Source organism: Odontesthes bonariensis, chromosome 15 (assembly GCF_027942865.1).
Source record: "Odontesthes bonariensis isolate fOdoBon6 chromosome 15, fOdoBon6.hap1, whole genome shotgun sequence".
Taxonomy (NCBI): domain Eukaryota; kingdom Metazoa; phylum Chordata; class Actinopteri; order Atheriniformes; family Atherinopsidae; genus Odontesthes; species Odontesthes bonariensis.
This window is the reverse complement of record NC_134520.1, coordinates 6,279,532-6,297,014: the sequence shown is the minus strand read 5'-3', so window position 1 is coordinate 6,297,014 and position 17,483 is coordinate 6,279,532. Positions and strand designations below refer to the sequence as shown.

The following is a 17,483-nucleotide window of genomic DNA, read 5'->3' as shown; positions in this document are numbered from 1 at the left end:
TCAACAATCACCTGGATTAATGACTACCTGACAAACAGACCACAGTTTGTCAGACTGAAGAATTGTGTGTCTAACCAGGTGATCAGCAGCACAGGAGCACCACAGGGGACTGTACTCTCACCATTCCTTTTCACTCTGTACACTTCAGACTTCCAGTACAAGTCAGACTCCTGTCATCTACAGAAATATTCAGATGACTCTGCAGTTGTCGGGTGTATCAGAGATGGACAAGAAGCTGAGTACAGAGAGCTGGTGGACCGCTTTGTGGCATGGTGTGGGAACAATCATCTCATCTTGAATGTTAACAAAACAAAGGAGATGATTGTAGATTTCAGGAGAAACAGGGTCAGATCAAACCCTGTTTCCATCATGGGAGAAGAAGTAGAGGTGGTTGAGGAATATAAATACCTTGGTGTTCATGTGGACAACAGACTGGACTGGAGACACAACAGTGAAGCCATCTACAAGAAAGGACAGAGCAGACTGTACTTCTTGAGGAAGCTAACGTCCTTCAAGGTTTGCAACAAGATGTTGCAGATCTTCTACAAGTCTGTTGTTGAGAGCGTCATTTCCTCTTGCGTCATCTGTTGGGGTAGCAGCATCAGAACCAGGGACCTAAAAAGACTCAACAACCTGATAAGGAAGGCTGGTTCTGTTCTGGGGACGACTGTGGAACCTCTGGAGACAATAATGCAAAGAAGGATTTTGCATAAAATCAAGAGAATTATGGACAACCCTGAACATCCTCTCCATGAGACTGTTATCGGAAAACAGAGTCTCTTCAGTCAAAGGCTTCTTCAGTTTGGATGCAAAACGGACCGCTACAGGAAATCTTTCCTGCCCACAGCCATCAGCATCTATAATAACTCCTTGATTTAATTGAGTTACATCAACATTTAATTTCCCTCTGGGATAAATAAAGTATTTTTGAATTTGAATTGAATTGAATTGAATTCGAGCCGGCGGCGCGAATGAGGCGAATTCCGCCGCACGAATGACAAGACGCGAATTCGCGCAAGTTCAGAAAATCCAACTTTGGCGAAATATTCGCGTCATGACAGCCTATCAGCGTTGAGATTCTGGACGACATTGACGTCATGCGTCCCGGGATCTTTTTAATTGATTTATCTGCCACCATTTCAGCAATCCATTTCAGCGATCGAAATGGAGCGCCTGTAGTTGGTGTCCTGCCGAGAGATCACGGCACCGATCCTCCCGAGCAGGTCATCAAACTGGGTCCCGGTGAGCCTGAAATACCGCTGGAAGCGGCCGTCATCCAGACGCAACTCCTGGAGAATGCGGTGAAATTCTCAGAGCTGAGTGCACCTCCGGATGATGTCACTGACCCAGACACGACGGCGTGTGCGTTTCCGACGAATCTCGGACTGCCACAGCAGGTACAAGGACGCGATGGTACTTATATCAGCCATGGTTGATGAGAGAATTAAATGCATAGCCCCTTGAGCGAAAATTCGCTCGTTGTTTACTCGCGCGAGTAAATTCAACTACACCCACGGCAAAACTCGCGCGACGCGGTGCGAATATTCGCACCGCGTCCGGTCTGAACGCGCCGTAAGAGTAAGATGATTCTTTGAGAGTAACAGAAAATGTGCACAGTGTAATCCATCAGGATCACAACAGCTTAATGAAATGTTTATTGATTTTCATCTGTACAGCACTTTGTCGCAGCTACTGTTGTTTTAAAGTGCTTTATATATAAAGAAGTAGTAGTAGTAGTAGTAGTAGTAGTAGTAGTAGTAGTAGTAGTAGGTTCTGTCACATTTCCCAAAGATTTGATTTTAGTTCACTGTTTTTGTGAAAACACATTAGGGAATAAACATGATAGCAAGAAAGAAAAAGAATTTCTCTATGGGATTTTTACACATCGGTTAGTGTAGCATGTGGCCCCTCTTTGAGTTGGCAAATTCTTAAGAATGTTTTTTATTTGAGAGTGTAAGAAAGGTCTGTGAGCTGGAGCTCTGAAACAGCTCCAGGGTACTCTTCCCTCTCTTTAAACTGGATATTCTGAGGCTGACAGACAGACCCCACTCTGCCAAACAGACACATTCAAGGACTGAAAACCTACTCCAGGCCACGGATTTCATCAGTGCTCATCAGACTTTTTGATCCAGGGAAAAACTTAGAAATGCACATTTCTTTTAAGTATATCAGAAAACACAATAACAACTTGTTTTCTTCTTTTTCTGGTATTCTGTAAACTATGCATTCAGCGAAGACTGAAGAGTTGAGGAGCCTTTTTAATCTATGGCATTCTACCCTGTTAATCTACATCCTTCCCCTGCCCAATTATGTGTTGTGGATAGAAAGTAGTGGTCCTATTTATGTTGTGGCCTCACTTGTCCATTTTGAAGTTTTGAACTGGGACACGAAGAGTCCTCAAGTACTAACAGATGTGTAGTTCATCTCTTTTTATTGAGAGGAAACCCCTCCTAATTCATGGTGACAGATTAATTTCACAGGGGGGGGTTGCTCTAAATGAGAAAATTTAATCTAAAGTGCCTTTCATGTTCGTCAATCTTAACATTTTCTTGTCACCTCCACAGGCCTGGACGCAGAGCTCTACTATGTACGGGATGACGTGGTGAATCATTACGCACTCTCCTTCAACATGCCTGTTCCAACTGAGACCAACAGTCTTTATTTCATGTGGTATTCTAAGTCAAAGGTATGGCTCAGCCTTTTTCTTTCAATATCTCGTTACCTGTTGATAAAGAAAGTGAATGTTAATGTGTATTTGTCATTCATAGGTTGACTACCGGCTTGCGTTCTATGTGGAGAACCCTGTTGCTTTAAACCCCCCATGGAGCAACATCTCCAGTCAGGGGGAGATGCCCCGTGTTCCCTCTGGTCTGTTGAAGCTTTACTTTTTATTGTATCATTTACTATCTCATCCTAAATTGATCTAATCTGTAGACTTTAAAGACAGATGTCTAGAAACACCTATATATATATATATATATATATGTGTGTGTGTGTATAAAATTATGATAGAATTTATTTGGTGTTGATTACGTTTGATAAAATACCTCAATGAAAGTGTGCAGTCAATTAGCCTAGCTTAGCATGAGAATCTTTACTATCAGCTACACACGCCCCTCGAACTCACTGATTGGCCCATTCCATCTTTTTTGTTCAGGGATTGTAAGGCTAACTAGGGTTGTCCAAAGTAACGCTCTTGTTCACTCTCAGTTTTCTCCATGAAGTGTGACGGACACACATTTTTAAGAAATAAATTATGACCATTGGACAAAACGTTTTTATACGCCAGAATGTTTTCCTTCTGCCTCAAAGTGCTAATTTGTTTTGATGCATTTATAGTCGCATGGTTGCAGTAAAGCATATTATTATTGCCTTATTCTGCCAACTTTTAACAACTTTTACTGCAAAGTTCTATTTTTAGCCCAGAATTGGATGTATTATTCCAAATGAATCCCAGATGTCCCGTATATCCGAGTGTCTAAAATAGTGTCTCTGAATGACTGATTGTGGTGCATGTGTGTGCTTTCTCTACAGCATTCAGAGTGGAAGTGGCCTGTTCAGGCAAAGTAGATGAAGAGGCATTTTTAACAATGCAGCTTAATCTGACCAACTATGCCAACAACTACACAGTGCTCAACTTCAAGAGGAGGAAAATGTGCTACAGTAGTAAGAATACCAATTCTCCCCCAGTAATCTCAACAGAGGTGTGGTTGGTGTGATGTATCGAGCAAGGACAACAACCTGGCTGCGCAGCAGGATAATCACGCGTGTACTTTGGTGACCTGGGTGTCAAGTGGTCATAGAAGCTGCCATGTTTCCCTGGGACTGTTGGTGTTTCTGCCCCACCTCCTGTTTTACCTACTGTGACACATCAAAATGTCAGCTTGGCAAACGATCTGTTCATCATACATTGCCATATTCTCGACATGTACTATATAGAGAAAACCAACATATCATCCACACTGAAGTTTTCTGTAAAAAGCTCAGTGCTTTTTGTGCACTTCTCAAACTGCTTGAAGATATTTACATGTGACCAAGCCTTCTCTTGCCACCATGGAAGCAAATTTATTTCAATCTTATTTTAAGCATGAAGCAAATTTGCAGCATGAACAGATTCTTTGTTACGCCTGGGTGCTGCTCTGAATGCAAGCAGAGCAATCATCCCCGTCAATGTGTTCTTGAATTGTTCCCGTAATGTCACAGAGGAGGACAAACGATGGCTCATGCCTACTGCTGTATAATTGAACTGAACTGAAACTTTTCAGGAGACCCATGAATCTTTTTTAGGAAGCACAATACTTTTTTAGAAGCTGGACCGAAAATATTATTTTTTTTTTTTGCCCATTGGCATCCTAACAAGTTTGAACCATAAACGTTTAGAAGAAAAGTAATGAAACGCAGAATATTTTATATTTACTGACTGCTTTAAAGAATAATGTTGACCACATCCTCATTATTCAGGTGGCAGGTTTGATTTTCTTTCAATTACAAATAGCAATATTTTTGATTATCCTCCAACCACACTTTCCATATCATACTCAACCACTGGTTGTCATTGTGGCGTTGGACTGATTTGCTTTAATTTTTTGGTATTTCGTAAGATGAGGTAAAGTTTCAAAGCTCCCCATTTAGTGTCACAAAAGACGGATTTAGTCTGACCAAGTTAAACTGCATGTCAGCCATTATTGATCAATTTAATTTCACTAAATGCAATAGTTGTATTATTTTTACATTGAAAATTTCGCTGAGTTTTGTCAGGTCTGTTATTAAAGAAGAATACCTTTTAAATTACAAGACTTTTGTGGTAAAATAGAGTTGATGTAATTCTCTTTTCTTTCTTCTCATGAACAGGAATAGATTCTGACCCAAAGATTCCCATTCCCCTCAACAATAACACGTCTCAAACAACTGATAGTAAGTAATCTTATCTCCTTCTTCTGTTGTTCTTTTTCCCCTCTGCTAGCTCTCTGTATTGTCTATTACAGGTGGCATCTGTTTGATAAGACTGAGGCTGAATTAAAGCCGGAGGTCCCTCTGCATAAAACTACCAGCAGTCAAAGGGTCGATAAGAAAAGCAAATTATTTGAGAGCCTTAAAGGGAATTTTTTTTTTCATTTTTGTTTGAAGTGCTTTTGAACTTCTTTTTAACTTTTGTGTTTAACCTGCAGTAGTCAGCTGTATGAGCTCTTAGTTTGGGAAATCAAAAGCTTTACTTGCAGGTGAGCGACATCTTAAAACTTCTGAAGAGCAAAGTTTTCAACTTCTAAAACGACTCCAACCCAAAATGTGCTTCGACCTGGAGCTGTCATGTGAATATTTCCACAGTGCTACTTCTGCATTAAGCAGTTGCTTAAGCAGCAACTTCCTCCGGCTCAGAGCGTGTGTGCATCATCACTGTCCTTGATGAATTCTAGAACTGTCTGAGCTGCAACACTTCGTGGCAAAACTATTGCGCAGACTCACTGCATGTAATTATCTGATGGAGAGGTGACATGGTGTTGATATCCACAATATAGCATTCGCTCAAACAACTGCCATGTTTCAGGTGTGCTCTTCTTGTGGTTTTGTTCTGAGTAGCTTTGTGCTGTATGTCACCCATCAGTGAAAGCTTCTGATTTACCGAACCGAGAGCACTGCTGTCTATTGCAGGGAAGACACTGATTCAGAAGTACTTAATAGAATTCCACTTAGAAAGAAACTAAATATTTCTTTAAGCGAGAATTTCAGGTTTCTTTTGGAGAGCACTCTGTGACCCCCCTCCCTTGGAGTGATTGTCTTCTTCTTGTGGGATTTTTTTCGGACTCTTTGTGATTCCACTGCCTCAGTAACAAAATACCATTAGTGGGCTTGTCTCCCTTCTGCTTGGGTAAGCCAAAGGAACCCGGGGCCCCCCGAGGCTTTTAGTGAGGTGATGAGAAAAGCTCCCAGACACTAGATCCTGAGCACAGCCAGTACTATTCTGTCCTCCATTAACTCTTACGAGGAGCCTTAGGTGCTCTTATGTTACTTATTCATTGCCATGCTTCATATTTTCTCTCAGCCTCTCATAATGACAACACTGTTGAGGCTTTTGCAATAATGTTGGTATCTTCAGTGTAGTGATGTCTCATATTTTACAGTTGCTGCCCTGTTTGACTGTTGACCTACATCTTCTTTTTTTCTTTTTTTTTACCAGTTAATGGTGTGCCCACACCCACCACCTCCACCCAGGTGTTCTATATAAGTGTGAGCGTCTGCTGCATTGTCATCTTTCTGGTGGCCATCATCCTGGCCATCCTTCACCTGCACAGCATGAAGAGAGTGGAGATGGAGGACAGGTTGGCATACTTTACTTGTCCTGGTTTCATGTCATCTACGAAGTAAATGTTTATCTTTTTTTCTGTCAACTTTGACCGTTCACGTTTTATTTATGAGTTAGCTCTCTGAATCAATCAATCAATCAAATTTATTTATATAGAACATGAAGCGTGAACTATAATGCATTTACAGGGGTCCTCCAATCGAGCTGGAAGCTATCCATACTGACCGATATTCGCCCTAAATAATTTGATCGGTGGTAACTAAAAAGTCCAATCAGAAGAGCCTTTGCTTTTTTTTCCATCCTCATCATTCTTAAATGGAGAGGAAAGCGTCACCATCCTCAGCAAAACTGAGGTTTAGTCAAGGAACTGGTCATATGAGATATGCATACATAAATCTTAATAATTAAAAACCTTGCACTCATCTGACGGCCAACGTCAACTGTAGAAGCAAAGTTTTACTGTTAAATTGAAAACTTTACTGAAAATGTGGAGCTCACATCCAACACTCAGTGTGTGTTTTATCTTAAATACACAACCTGAATCTTGAGTATAAGGATTGAGACAGCATTGCCAAAGTCATCTCTTCACAGCTGTAGCTGTATTTATGTTACTGATAACATACACAATGTATACTGCAGATCCGCACTGATACGGCAGCATGTTGCAAGTCCAAAAGTGCCACATTCAGTGTCATTATAGCACAAAGTGCTGCGTTCATTGCAATTACAAAACTATTACTGTTTGGTGTTGTGTGTCATTTTCAAGGGAAATTTTTTTTTAGAACCACATGGATTGGTGGTTTTGGACTCCTTGTTTGTCTGTTTTTTTTTATCTCGTTCAGCTTTTTTCTGATTTATATTTCATAAAACACGATTTATTTTATGCTATAAGAAGCTCAAGGCTGTTCCCAATAACAAAGGAAAGGGTGCTGTGCTTTATGAGTGATGTAATGCACACGTTGCCTAATCAAATCATGATACCTGATCAGCTCTGAATGAAACGCATAACATAAAATGTTGTTAGAAGTAGTATACAAGTAAAAAGTATTCTATTATAATTGTGAGGCTTTAAATAAACCCATTGATTGGCCACAAAAGTCCTGATTGGCGCAACTGTAGCTTTTTATACTCAAAGTTAAAGAACTATTGCATTGGCTCAGTGGCAGTTAGTAGCTGGTTGCATTATCTAATTGAGAGGTCAAACTAGAGCTAGTTGTTACTTTTTCTTTTTTGGGATAAAGTATTTTTTCAATTCATTATAACAGGTTTCCTTAATGTAACTTTCCACATTACCAAATCAAAACCTATTGTTAATTAAGTGTCCTGAGATGCTTTATTACACACTTTGGCGCTGTGTAAATGAGTATGGTTGTCATGTTTGACCTGACTTGATTTAAAAAAAGATTTTTTACATCACATTTTACATTTAAGGGGAACTGCGGTATTTTCAACATTAAGCCTCTTTTATGAGTCGTCTGAAATGTTTTAGAAATGTTTTAATGTTGAAAATACCGTAGTTCCCCTTTAAAGTGTAACACAAGTAAAACCGAGAAATTGGGATCATTATTCCTTATATTACAATGCAGGAATTCCTCAAACATGAAATTCCAGCAACCGTTTGTGCAGGCCTTCATTCACAATCACTACTTTGAAACTAGATAATTGTAACTAAACAGTATTTGCCTCCACATAACTGTCTCTTCTTCTCCCTGTCGGTGCCTGTCAGTGTGAGTGACAGTGGAAGCTCACAGGGCCTGTCTCAGCCGTCCACCCAGACCACACAGTACCTGAGGGCTGATACGCCAAACAACGCAGCTCCTGTTACCAGTAAGATGTTTTTTTCTTCATCTTCTGCTGTAACGTCGGCCAAAGCCTTGAAGCTGGTCTGTGACAAAATTATGAATTGGTTCATTTTTATTTCGGGGAAAGAAAAGAAGAAGAAGAAGATTGGATTACTACTTAAAGTCCTGTCAGTGTGGCAGTTTTTTTTTCTCTTTTCTAGCACTGGCATTTGCAAATGTGGATGCTTTTCCAAATGCAATAATCAACTGTGAATGACCCAATTAGCTTTATCAGTATCATAGGATCATAATGAAGCACGCAGTTCATGCAGTGATGTTGTCTGTCTTTTTGTTTACTCTTACCCTTGTGACCCATTACTGTGTGAGCAGTGTGTAAATATCATCACCATGTGCTTTGCATCAGGCAGCACTTGGAGATAGAAAAAAGCTGCCTTTTATTCGGGAGCTGGCTGGAAATGTTAAACTCTAAATTGATGTAATTATAGAACATGCTGTGAAAGGTAGACATACAGTAATAAAGTTATAGTAGGTGTTAAATATAAACATTGTACTTGCCTACCTCAGAACCATACTGAGAGTATTCAGAGAGTGTACATAAAGAGTAGCTTCTGGATCTTTTTAAAACGGACTCGTTGGCAGCATTCGGTGTGTCTGATTAAGAAGTGTAGAAACTGTACATCCATTGGGAAATGGCTTTTCCCAATCAAAATTCCCAAAACATGCTGGGCTTGCAGCAGACTCGCCAAATCTTTTATCAAAGAAGATTTTAAACAAGCTATTGACACCGTGAACTCAATAAGTACCCTTTTACTGAGGTCACAATTGATAAATTGGTAATTTTCACACATTTATTTTCTCTTTGCACTCACACGTCTCCCCCTGCTGGCCATTAGATGAAGTGCAGGTAAATCATTTGCTTCATTTTTCTAAACCAGGAGGCTCAACTTATCTTTACGGTCTATGGGACTTTGAATTTATTCCCATTACTTTTATGTACTTGGTTTTAGTGTACCTTGTACACAGTGCATATTGTAAACTAACCATACAGTAGATCTGTATCATGTTGTATCCTGTTATGCAGAGCTGCATGAGAAGATAAGCACTACCCTTTCTGTTAAGTGTGAGACTGTAGCCACCAGCTAATAAGCTAAGCTTCTTTGTTTTTGCCTCATTAGCCGCTTTCGGACAGAGCCGTTCTAAGAACGCAGTTATAAGAACTGTCCTACTCGAATTTCGTTCTGATAACTGTCCTTCCCCAGCGGAACTGTTTCAGTCTGCATTCGCACATGAGTCGGGACCAGGTCGGGACTGATGCGCCGCGCGCAGCCGTCTGCGTCAGTGACGTGTTACTTTAGCCATTTAGCGCCACATTCAACAACAAAACGAAACAAAACAAAACCCGGTAAAAGTAAGGAGAGAAGAAAAAACACCACAAAGAAGCTAATATGGAGAACGGGGAGGCCACCGTGTTCATGGTCTGCATGATGGTAATATTAATCATGGACGATCACATCAGGCGTCTAATATCGAGGCTGGAAGAGCACACAGAGAGAGTCAGGAGACGAAGGATCGAGCGCAGGCGATACTTTTTCATTTCATGAAGTAAGAAAGGAGAGCAGAGCGCCGCAGACAAAGGAAACAACGTGTAAGTTTAACTTATTAAACACCCGCCAGTTGTGTCCGTGTCGTATGAGTAAACATTTCAGCCGTGACAGCATGACAAGGGGCGTAGCTACCGAACACCAAACACCTCCGTCAGATGTGTTCCTATAGAACCCTGAAAAGACCCTGCCTCGGAGAAAGAGCTGAAAGGGTTATAGGAACTGAGGGAGATGGTCCCGAGTTCCTGTATGTCCGAATGCGGGAGAAAACGGCCCCGTGGATTAAAAGGTTATTAGAACTGCCAAAGGTTCCTACAGTCCGAAAGCGGTCAATGTGTGATCCATCATCGCCCTCTTGTGGGTACAGCCCACACCTTGCCCTCACCCTGTGCATTTGGTCTGACCCACTTGCCGTTTCTTTATGCCTTATCCCCATGCTATTAATTGAACCACCAGCTTCTTCTTTTTTGCTCCTTGAAGGGCAAGTTTACCCAACTTGCAAGCATGCCTGTTTTGATGGATGTGTTTATTTCTGAGCTGGAGATTTACAGCAAGAGTTAGACATCCATTCATTCACTCTCAGGTCATGTTGTAACTTGTGTGAGCTATCCATTAAACCACTTCTTTCTTTCACCCTCCCCCTCCTCTGGCCATCAGACAATCACCCTGGTTCTGCACCCATTCTCCAGCTTGCTGCCTCCTCCTTCCAAAACCCCGGTGCTCCCCCTCACGAAACCAAAAGTAAGTTCAATGAAGCAAGAGACAGCACTAGTCTCAACACCCTTCAATCCTATTCTGTCATCATGCTTTACCTCTGTAACCATATTTTGTTCATATTTTTCTGAAGTCAGCACTGCTTTGATGAGCAATGTGTATAGTTACATTAGTGTAATTTCATGCCCTGCTTCTAGTTAGGTCACTGTGAGGTCAGCAGAAGCATTAAAGTTCCTCCTTTTAGATATTGAGTTATTGGAAGCCCTCCGTTCCCTTGTGAAGTCTCAGCATACTGGTGCATGTCTCTTACTTGCTTTATACTAACACCTGCTGTCATCACTGTATGTGTTGTGAGTTACGCAGACACATATTTAAACATTTGATATTTGTCTGTGATGTCACTGACACGTCGCATACACATTAAACTGATATTAAACAGGTTTCTCTGATAAATCATTGAGTTGTTTATCAAGGACAAATATGTGTAAATATCTGTTTTGTTAGCTGCGAAGATCTACGACTTTTATCTGTTTTATGATTGCAGATTTTAGTGCAAACAGCTGATTGTATAGACATTATATAGACTATATCTGTCTAACTGTCAAATGAACTGATACTGATACTACCATTTGTAGTCTTTAGGGATGAAACACATAGTGCGTCTCTTAGATGTGTTTGATGTTAGATGTAAAATCATCTTTACATTATAGAAAACAGGGTTTTGTCACATCCTGTACACCAATATAGAGTGAGACTCAAATGTAGTTTTCATTAAGTTATCCTGCTAGAGACCTACCAGAAAAACATTCACAGGCTTTCTGCTGTTGATAAAACTTGCCTACTGTCTAATTAGTTACTGAGAATTAAGTGAGTTTTGCATGAGTCGTTGTAAAAAACATCAGACCACTGATTCACTGAAAAATGAACAAATCCATGTCATTCTAAACAGGTTTTAGTGGTAGCATTCAGACAAAAGAATGCTGTTGTTAGCTATAGTTATATGCTGGTGTATTTTGATGATTTGTATACTGTAGCATAGACTGAATACAGCTAGTATTAAGAATGGACTTGGCAGCATTATACTATATGTGTCACTATATCTATGCAGTACAAGTCTGAACAGTAACAGTCATATTAACAGACTGGAACATTTTTCCTTCTCAACAGTTGTACAGAGGAATCTGACAGAGCACAGTTTAAAAAAAGTGTCTGAGCCAAATGAACTAGAGAAATGTGCCTAAAAGCATTTGTTTTTTCAGCTGAAGCTTTTTCTCTCTCTGGCTGTATGTCAGTCTTCATCCACCACCATTTTATATGAAATGTTGTGACAAAACAACATGTTGTGAGAAAACTCCACAGGGACTTGCAGAGTTTAACGTGTTGCGCGGCTTCTGATCTGACATGCAAATTGCAAACTGGCAAAACTGTGCACTTTGTGACACGCTCTGTCACTTTCAGCTTCTCTGAATGAAGCCATAAGGGTTCTATATGCAATATTGTCCTTTAATTATCTTTTCAGCAACTGCCCCAGTCGTAAACACTTCATACAGTGTTCTGAACTTTCCTATGCTTTGAGGCAACATATTTTTACTGAATAATTTTAATGCCCTTTTTAGAATAAAAGATGCTCATGGTTGACCTCTAGGGGACAGCATTGACATGCATATTCCTACACTGTCCATGCAATAGTTGAGATTTAAAACTTGAACCCCTGTTGCTTACACCATGTCTCTCAGTCTGTTCGTTTAGATGGAATCCTGTGTAATTCTTCTGCTTCTTTACGTTTGATGTTTAGCCTGAAACTCACACTTCATAACACGGTGTCAGTTTAAATCTTTCTAAGTGCAAAAAGCGCTTGTTGTTTCTTGAAAGCGTACCAACTGTTACTGTGTCCATCTTTGTCTTGAGGCTATTTTCTGTTGGATCTCTACTTCCTACAATTTGTCTCGAGAGTTATCTCTCATTGCTGACATGTTCTGTACACTTAAAGAGTGTTGTTTGCAATGTTCATCTGTGTGTACACAGTGTGGGGAACTTTCTGTGTGTGCATGTGTGTATTAATGTATCCAAACTCCATCCTGTGTCTGTAAGCCTGCAGCTAATGACAGAGTGTACATTGGTAGGTTATGTAACAAAAGTGCTGTAATACAGGACTTTGCATGAAGTCGCTTTAATGCAACATGTGTAGGGTACTGCATGTGTTGCAGACTCTGTTTCTTGTAATCGCTGGATTTTTCTCAAATTCAAACGACGCTTTTGTTTTTGAGGAAACCATGATTATGAGTAGGAAACAGAAGAAGCAACCCAGCTATGCTATTATGTTATGATCTAGATTAGAAGACCTGTCAGTCAGTTAGAAGATGTGGATTTTGTGTGTTGACTGTGAACCTGTATTCTACCCTCACAGGTTACCCATCTCTTCGTATAGAGAAGAATGACCTGAGGAGTGTGACTTTAATGGAGGCCAAAGTTAAAGTCAAAGACATTGCGATTTCAAGGGAAAGAGTCACACTAAGAGATGTCTTACAAGAAGGTATTTGCCAACCCCCCCACTCGCATTATTTTCTCTTTCTTAAAGTACAAGAAGCTCATACTTACTTTATATGAGAGTAATATCAATATGACTGTAAAGTCTGATCAGCCCCTAATTTAAAGATCCAAGAGCACAAATTTGTGCCATTTTATTTCGATAAAAAAATCCTCCTCTTGCTTTTTTAGCAGCCTTTTTTTGTTCCTTCTTATATGAAGTTTTTGGTGGTTAGAGTTAATAATGCCTCACATTATCTGTATATATTTAATTTCCTGTGCACCAACTATTTTTTTAAATATTTTCTTACTCTCTTAAGTTGGGCCCTAAGCCCAACATAGATGCTCTGAAATAATGAGAAATAATCCATATTTTGTTGTATTATTGCATTGATTCACTGTAGCCAATGATTCTAGTTTCATCTTTTTTTTTTTTTTTTTTTTTTTTTTTTTTTAATAAAAGAAAAAAAGCTTTAATTTTTTGAGCCAATGAGTATTTCTAGTTAAAATCAGTATCTGATATTAATTTAGCATTTTATTAAAAGCTTACGTTTGGTAAAGCGATATTATTCCAAGCAAGCTGATTCATGAACAGGAGCTTTTTCATATTTTGTAAAGACTTCTTTGATGAGAAACATAAGCCCTCTCGCTGGTTGCACATAGCTGATGCACTCTAGTGGTAGAAATAATAATGCATTGCTGTCTCTTTTTCATCTTGGATTTTTAATTTAATTATCTAGAGAAAGAGATGATCCCAAGTGAGCACGAATGGTGTTGATTTTCCCTGCTGAGTGTGAGCGTGCATCATCAGAACAGTGCCAGTAAATACTTCCCAGGAAGCTTATATCTGCTGAGGGTTATTACACACAGCTCGAGTCTTGGACATATATGTCTCTAACCTCCTTTTATTGGCTGTGTATGAAAGGAAAAACAAAACCGTTTGGGTTTCTCTTCTGTTTTCACTTCCTCGCTACAGGAGATGATTCAGGTTGTCATGATGTGTGCCCACACTGGAGTTTGGTGTAGTTTCAGGAATGATGGAATAGTCACGCAAGGGTGACGACAATGTAGGAGAAAGCTTGGGTGTTCTGTTTTTAAAATGTTGTTTAACAGCCTTCAGTGGTTTTGGCATTGCTTCTGTTTAAAAGGTAACACAGGGAGTGTTTTGGTGTTAATATCATTTTGAGCCTACTTTAAAAAAAAAAAAAGTCATAGCCAATTAGTCATTTCACCACTTTGGATCCAGACTGAAATACCTGATAGATGCATTGCTGGAAACATAATAAGGATTAAGACATATAGAGGAAGGAGGAGCAAAAGGAAATCTTAATTTAGCTTTAAATTTCGTATTTTAGAAGGCGATCCTCCCTTTTTAATTTTTTTATTTATAGAACCAAGCCTCTTCAAACTGAACAAAAAGTCAGCGTGTTCTGTTGATTTAATTGTGGAAGCAGCCCAGTGCCTTGGTGTGATGTGATCCCATGCAGCTGCCAACTTGAAAGCTCCTGCAAGTTCATACGTTTGTTTCTCAGATGGCTTCCTATTTCACACGTCTGTGAACGAGCTGTGGTTAAAGTCAGGTGAAGATATAGTCGGTGGGTAAAGGAGGCAGAGTAGTTACAAGGTTCAAAGAGTGTCAGAGTGGAGCTTTGTTTTCGGAAGCCAACATGTTGGGACAGGCTTGATGAAGAGGGCAGAGATGGAAAGGATACAATTAAACTCTAACCCTGCCGTTATGCTGCATCTCCTTTCCTGTTGAAGCATTATGCTCGGTTCACCCTGGGGCTGCGATTTCTTTTCTTTCTTAGTTTACGTTGATGGTTTATGTTCTGAAATGATATTTTACCACAGAAAAGTCCTAAAGCAACTGGTTGTCAAAAGAGATGAATGCATTCAGTTGGCATTTCCACATTGTAGATCTGTCCAAATGGTCCTCTAAACTCTTCTTATTTTGGCTCTTGTCAGCAAAACGGGGGCCAAAACTGCCCAATCCCTTTAGAAGACAAAGAATTTTAAGCTAAACCCTGTCCACCTCTGTCCACAGATCAGCCAGGCAGGGCAGAGAGTGAGTGAGGTGACATTTCAATCTCTGAATGAGATGCCTCGAGCTTTCTCACTCCTGCCCTTTTCCTCAACAAAAAACTGCGGTTTGTCTTTGACAGGCACGTTTGGCCGCATCTTCCACGGCGTGCTGCTGGATGAAAAGGACCCCAGTAAAGAAAAGCAAGTCTTTGTGAAGACAGTGAAAGGTATGTGCTCTGTTCTTACAGACATGTGCAAGAAAGGAAAATATCAAATCAAATGTTTTGTTAGCCGTGTGTCAGCTTTTATTTCTCCTGTCATTATGTAAGTCATCCATTTATTTTAAAACATGCACTTTACACAAATAATAGAAAACCACCCAAGACAGAGCTCAGATTGATCCACTGTGAATGAAAAATAAACAAATTTCACATCGGTAAGAAAAAACACTGTGCTCGTACCCGTTTACGGGCATTTATATTCAGAATTGCAATCAATTAACTATATATAGTAACACATCCCTTTTAAAGTCACATGGAAATTTGCTTTTGTTCCTTTCACAAATGATGGCCCGAGAGGGGGGTGGGGGTATCGCTAAGGAAATATTGACATGACAATAGAAGTATGATTTCAGGAAAGTGAGTGTCGGGATGTTTAATGATGGCCATTAAACCCAGATATAACGCATACCAAAAATACAAGATTAATGAATGAATGTAAGGGGTCTTAAACATAGCTTACATTTCAGTTGTGTGCAGTTTTTGAATGATCTTTTGTAATGGTTTCCCTAGATGGCCATACATGGTTACAGTCCTGTAAATGAGTGTGCAAAGTTAACAGTAAATTACTCCAAAGTCTTACTCAGAGTGCAGGTTTTCATGTCGGTGAAGGGCCCTCGTGTGTTGGACTTTGAATTTCTTTGTTAATGGCATGTGTTGGCTTTCTCTGCCAGTTGACTTCTGACCTCTCCATTCTCTCATGTTTACTCAGAATGGGGTGGATACCACTCTGTGAACAATATCCCCATGCCAGTTTTGGCTTTGTTAAACTCTTTTACTTCCTTCTCATACGCCTTTTGGGAAGGGAACAATACCGTTTTCCATAAGTACCAGACGATGGCAAAGCTGCACGCACAGATTAAAAACTGGCGCAGGTCAGTTTCCCTCTGAGTTTCCCACTACAAATGACTGTTGGCAGTTGGCAGGAGTTGTGCAATGACAGCAATAAAAATCCAAACTCCACACGGGGTTAGAAAATAACTGTGTCCTTAATTTTCCATCTGTCACTAGTCGCATTTGTCTTTTATTTTTATTTGATTTGACTCTACCTTTGATTTAAAACAAAATAAATAAATAAATTTCCAGATCATGCTTCTGAGGTGCAGGTGACCATGATGCTGACTGAAAGTTGCAAACTCAGGGGACTTCACCATCGGTAAGTACAAGAACTCAAAAGTGATGTTTTTGTGTCGTAGACCAGTGAGCTGTTGTCGCTCAACTAAATCTGAATCGAAAGCTTTTTTTGTGAACAGGTGTGAGCCATTCTGTTGTTTGCCATTTGTCAGTTAAGCTGGCGGACGGTCTGTAGTTGACTGGAGTGCAGTGTGATAAGATTGACGTGTACGGCTTCCATAGCACTGGGTCAGAAGTGCCTACTGAAGATGAGACAGACAACATCAGCGTTAAGATCAATTCTGCGGAGCTAACTATGTGATGAAATTGAGCAAAATGCACCAAAACCTTTTGAAAGTAATTACATGGGATATTGTAGAATGATTGTGTCAGAAATGTACAATAACTGAGGACAGCTGCAGTAAAAGATCAGAAAATAATTATAAAAGAGGAATGTTTTTGGTGTTATCCATGGGTTCCAGATGTCAGTCACTGCCTGCTTAGGACTCTTGAGAATTATTTATTGTTCATTTAACCAAATTCCTATAGACCCCCCCCCCTGAAAAAGGGGGTTCGTTTTCTGTATAACTTCATCACGGAGGTGCGTGGGTAACTTGGGGTAGAAAACAGAGCTCAGCTTGGTTTGTTTGGCAGAGCTGAGCCCCTGAACAGAGGCAGTTAATGTTACCAATCGCGTAAATAGATTCATGGAAGTTGGTCAGAATTCCAAGGGGATCACACTCCTTTGGCAAGAGCAGAAGAATGTGTATCCAGACCAGTAAAAGGTCTGACTGATGAGTTCCAAAGGCTGCAGAGTTTCTGCAGTACTCACTTTGTCTCACAAAATGCAAAACTCTGACCCTGTGTCATAAGACTCCTCCCTTAAATCTATAATCATAATATATATAGTTTAAATCCATTTCTATCAATAAATCCGTCATATTGGACTGCTACTCTTTTGTATGGTGACAAGTTCCCGACGCTATTCCTGAAAATGAATGGTTCAGGGTGTTGTAAACATTATCACATATTATGCCAGAGAAACTGATATCACTAACATGCTGCATTTAAGGCTACGTGCCCACGACAACGGTAACGATAGATAAACGTAGAACATTTCGACAGA

At 40.0% G+C, this 17,483-nt stretch overlaps 1 protein-coding gene across 2 annotated transcripts in view; it reads left to right on the top strand.

Annotated features, from left to right (window-relative positions):
- Positions 1-17,483, top strand: part of ryk (receptor like tyrosine kinase) — a 43,795-nt gene that overhangs the window by 16,638 nt on the left and 9,674 nt on the right. Inside the window, exons 2-11 of one of the 2 annotated variants that reach the window (XM_075484851.1) lie at positions 2,565-2,686; positions 2,769-2,868; positions 3,535-3,666; positions 4,852-4,914; positions 6,176-6,317; positions 8,028-8,128; positions 10,362-10,445; positions 12,826-12,951; positions 15,107-15,193; positions 16,331-16,400. In XM_075484851.1, the coding sequence (XP_075340966.1) occupies positions 2,565-2,686; positions 2,769-2,868; positions 3,535-3,666; positions 4,852-4,914; positions 6,176-6,317; positions 8,028-8,128; positions 10,362-10,445; positions 12,826-12,951; positions 15,107-15,193; positions 16,331-16,400 (1,027 nt within the window). The remainder of the gene's footprint in view (positions 1-2,564; positions 2,687-2,768; positions 2,869-3,534; positions 3,667-4,851; positions 4,915-6,175; positions 6,318-8,027; positions 8,129-10,361; positions 10,446-12,825; positions 12,952-15,106; positions 15,194-16,330; positions 16,401-17,483) is intronic. The other variant, XM_075484852.1, reaches the window with a different exon arrangement.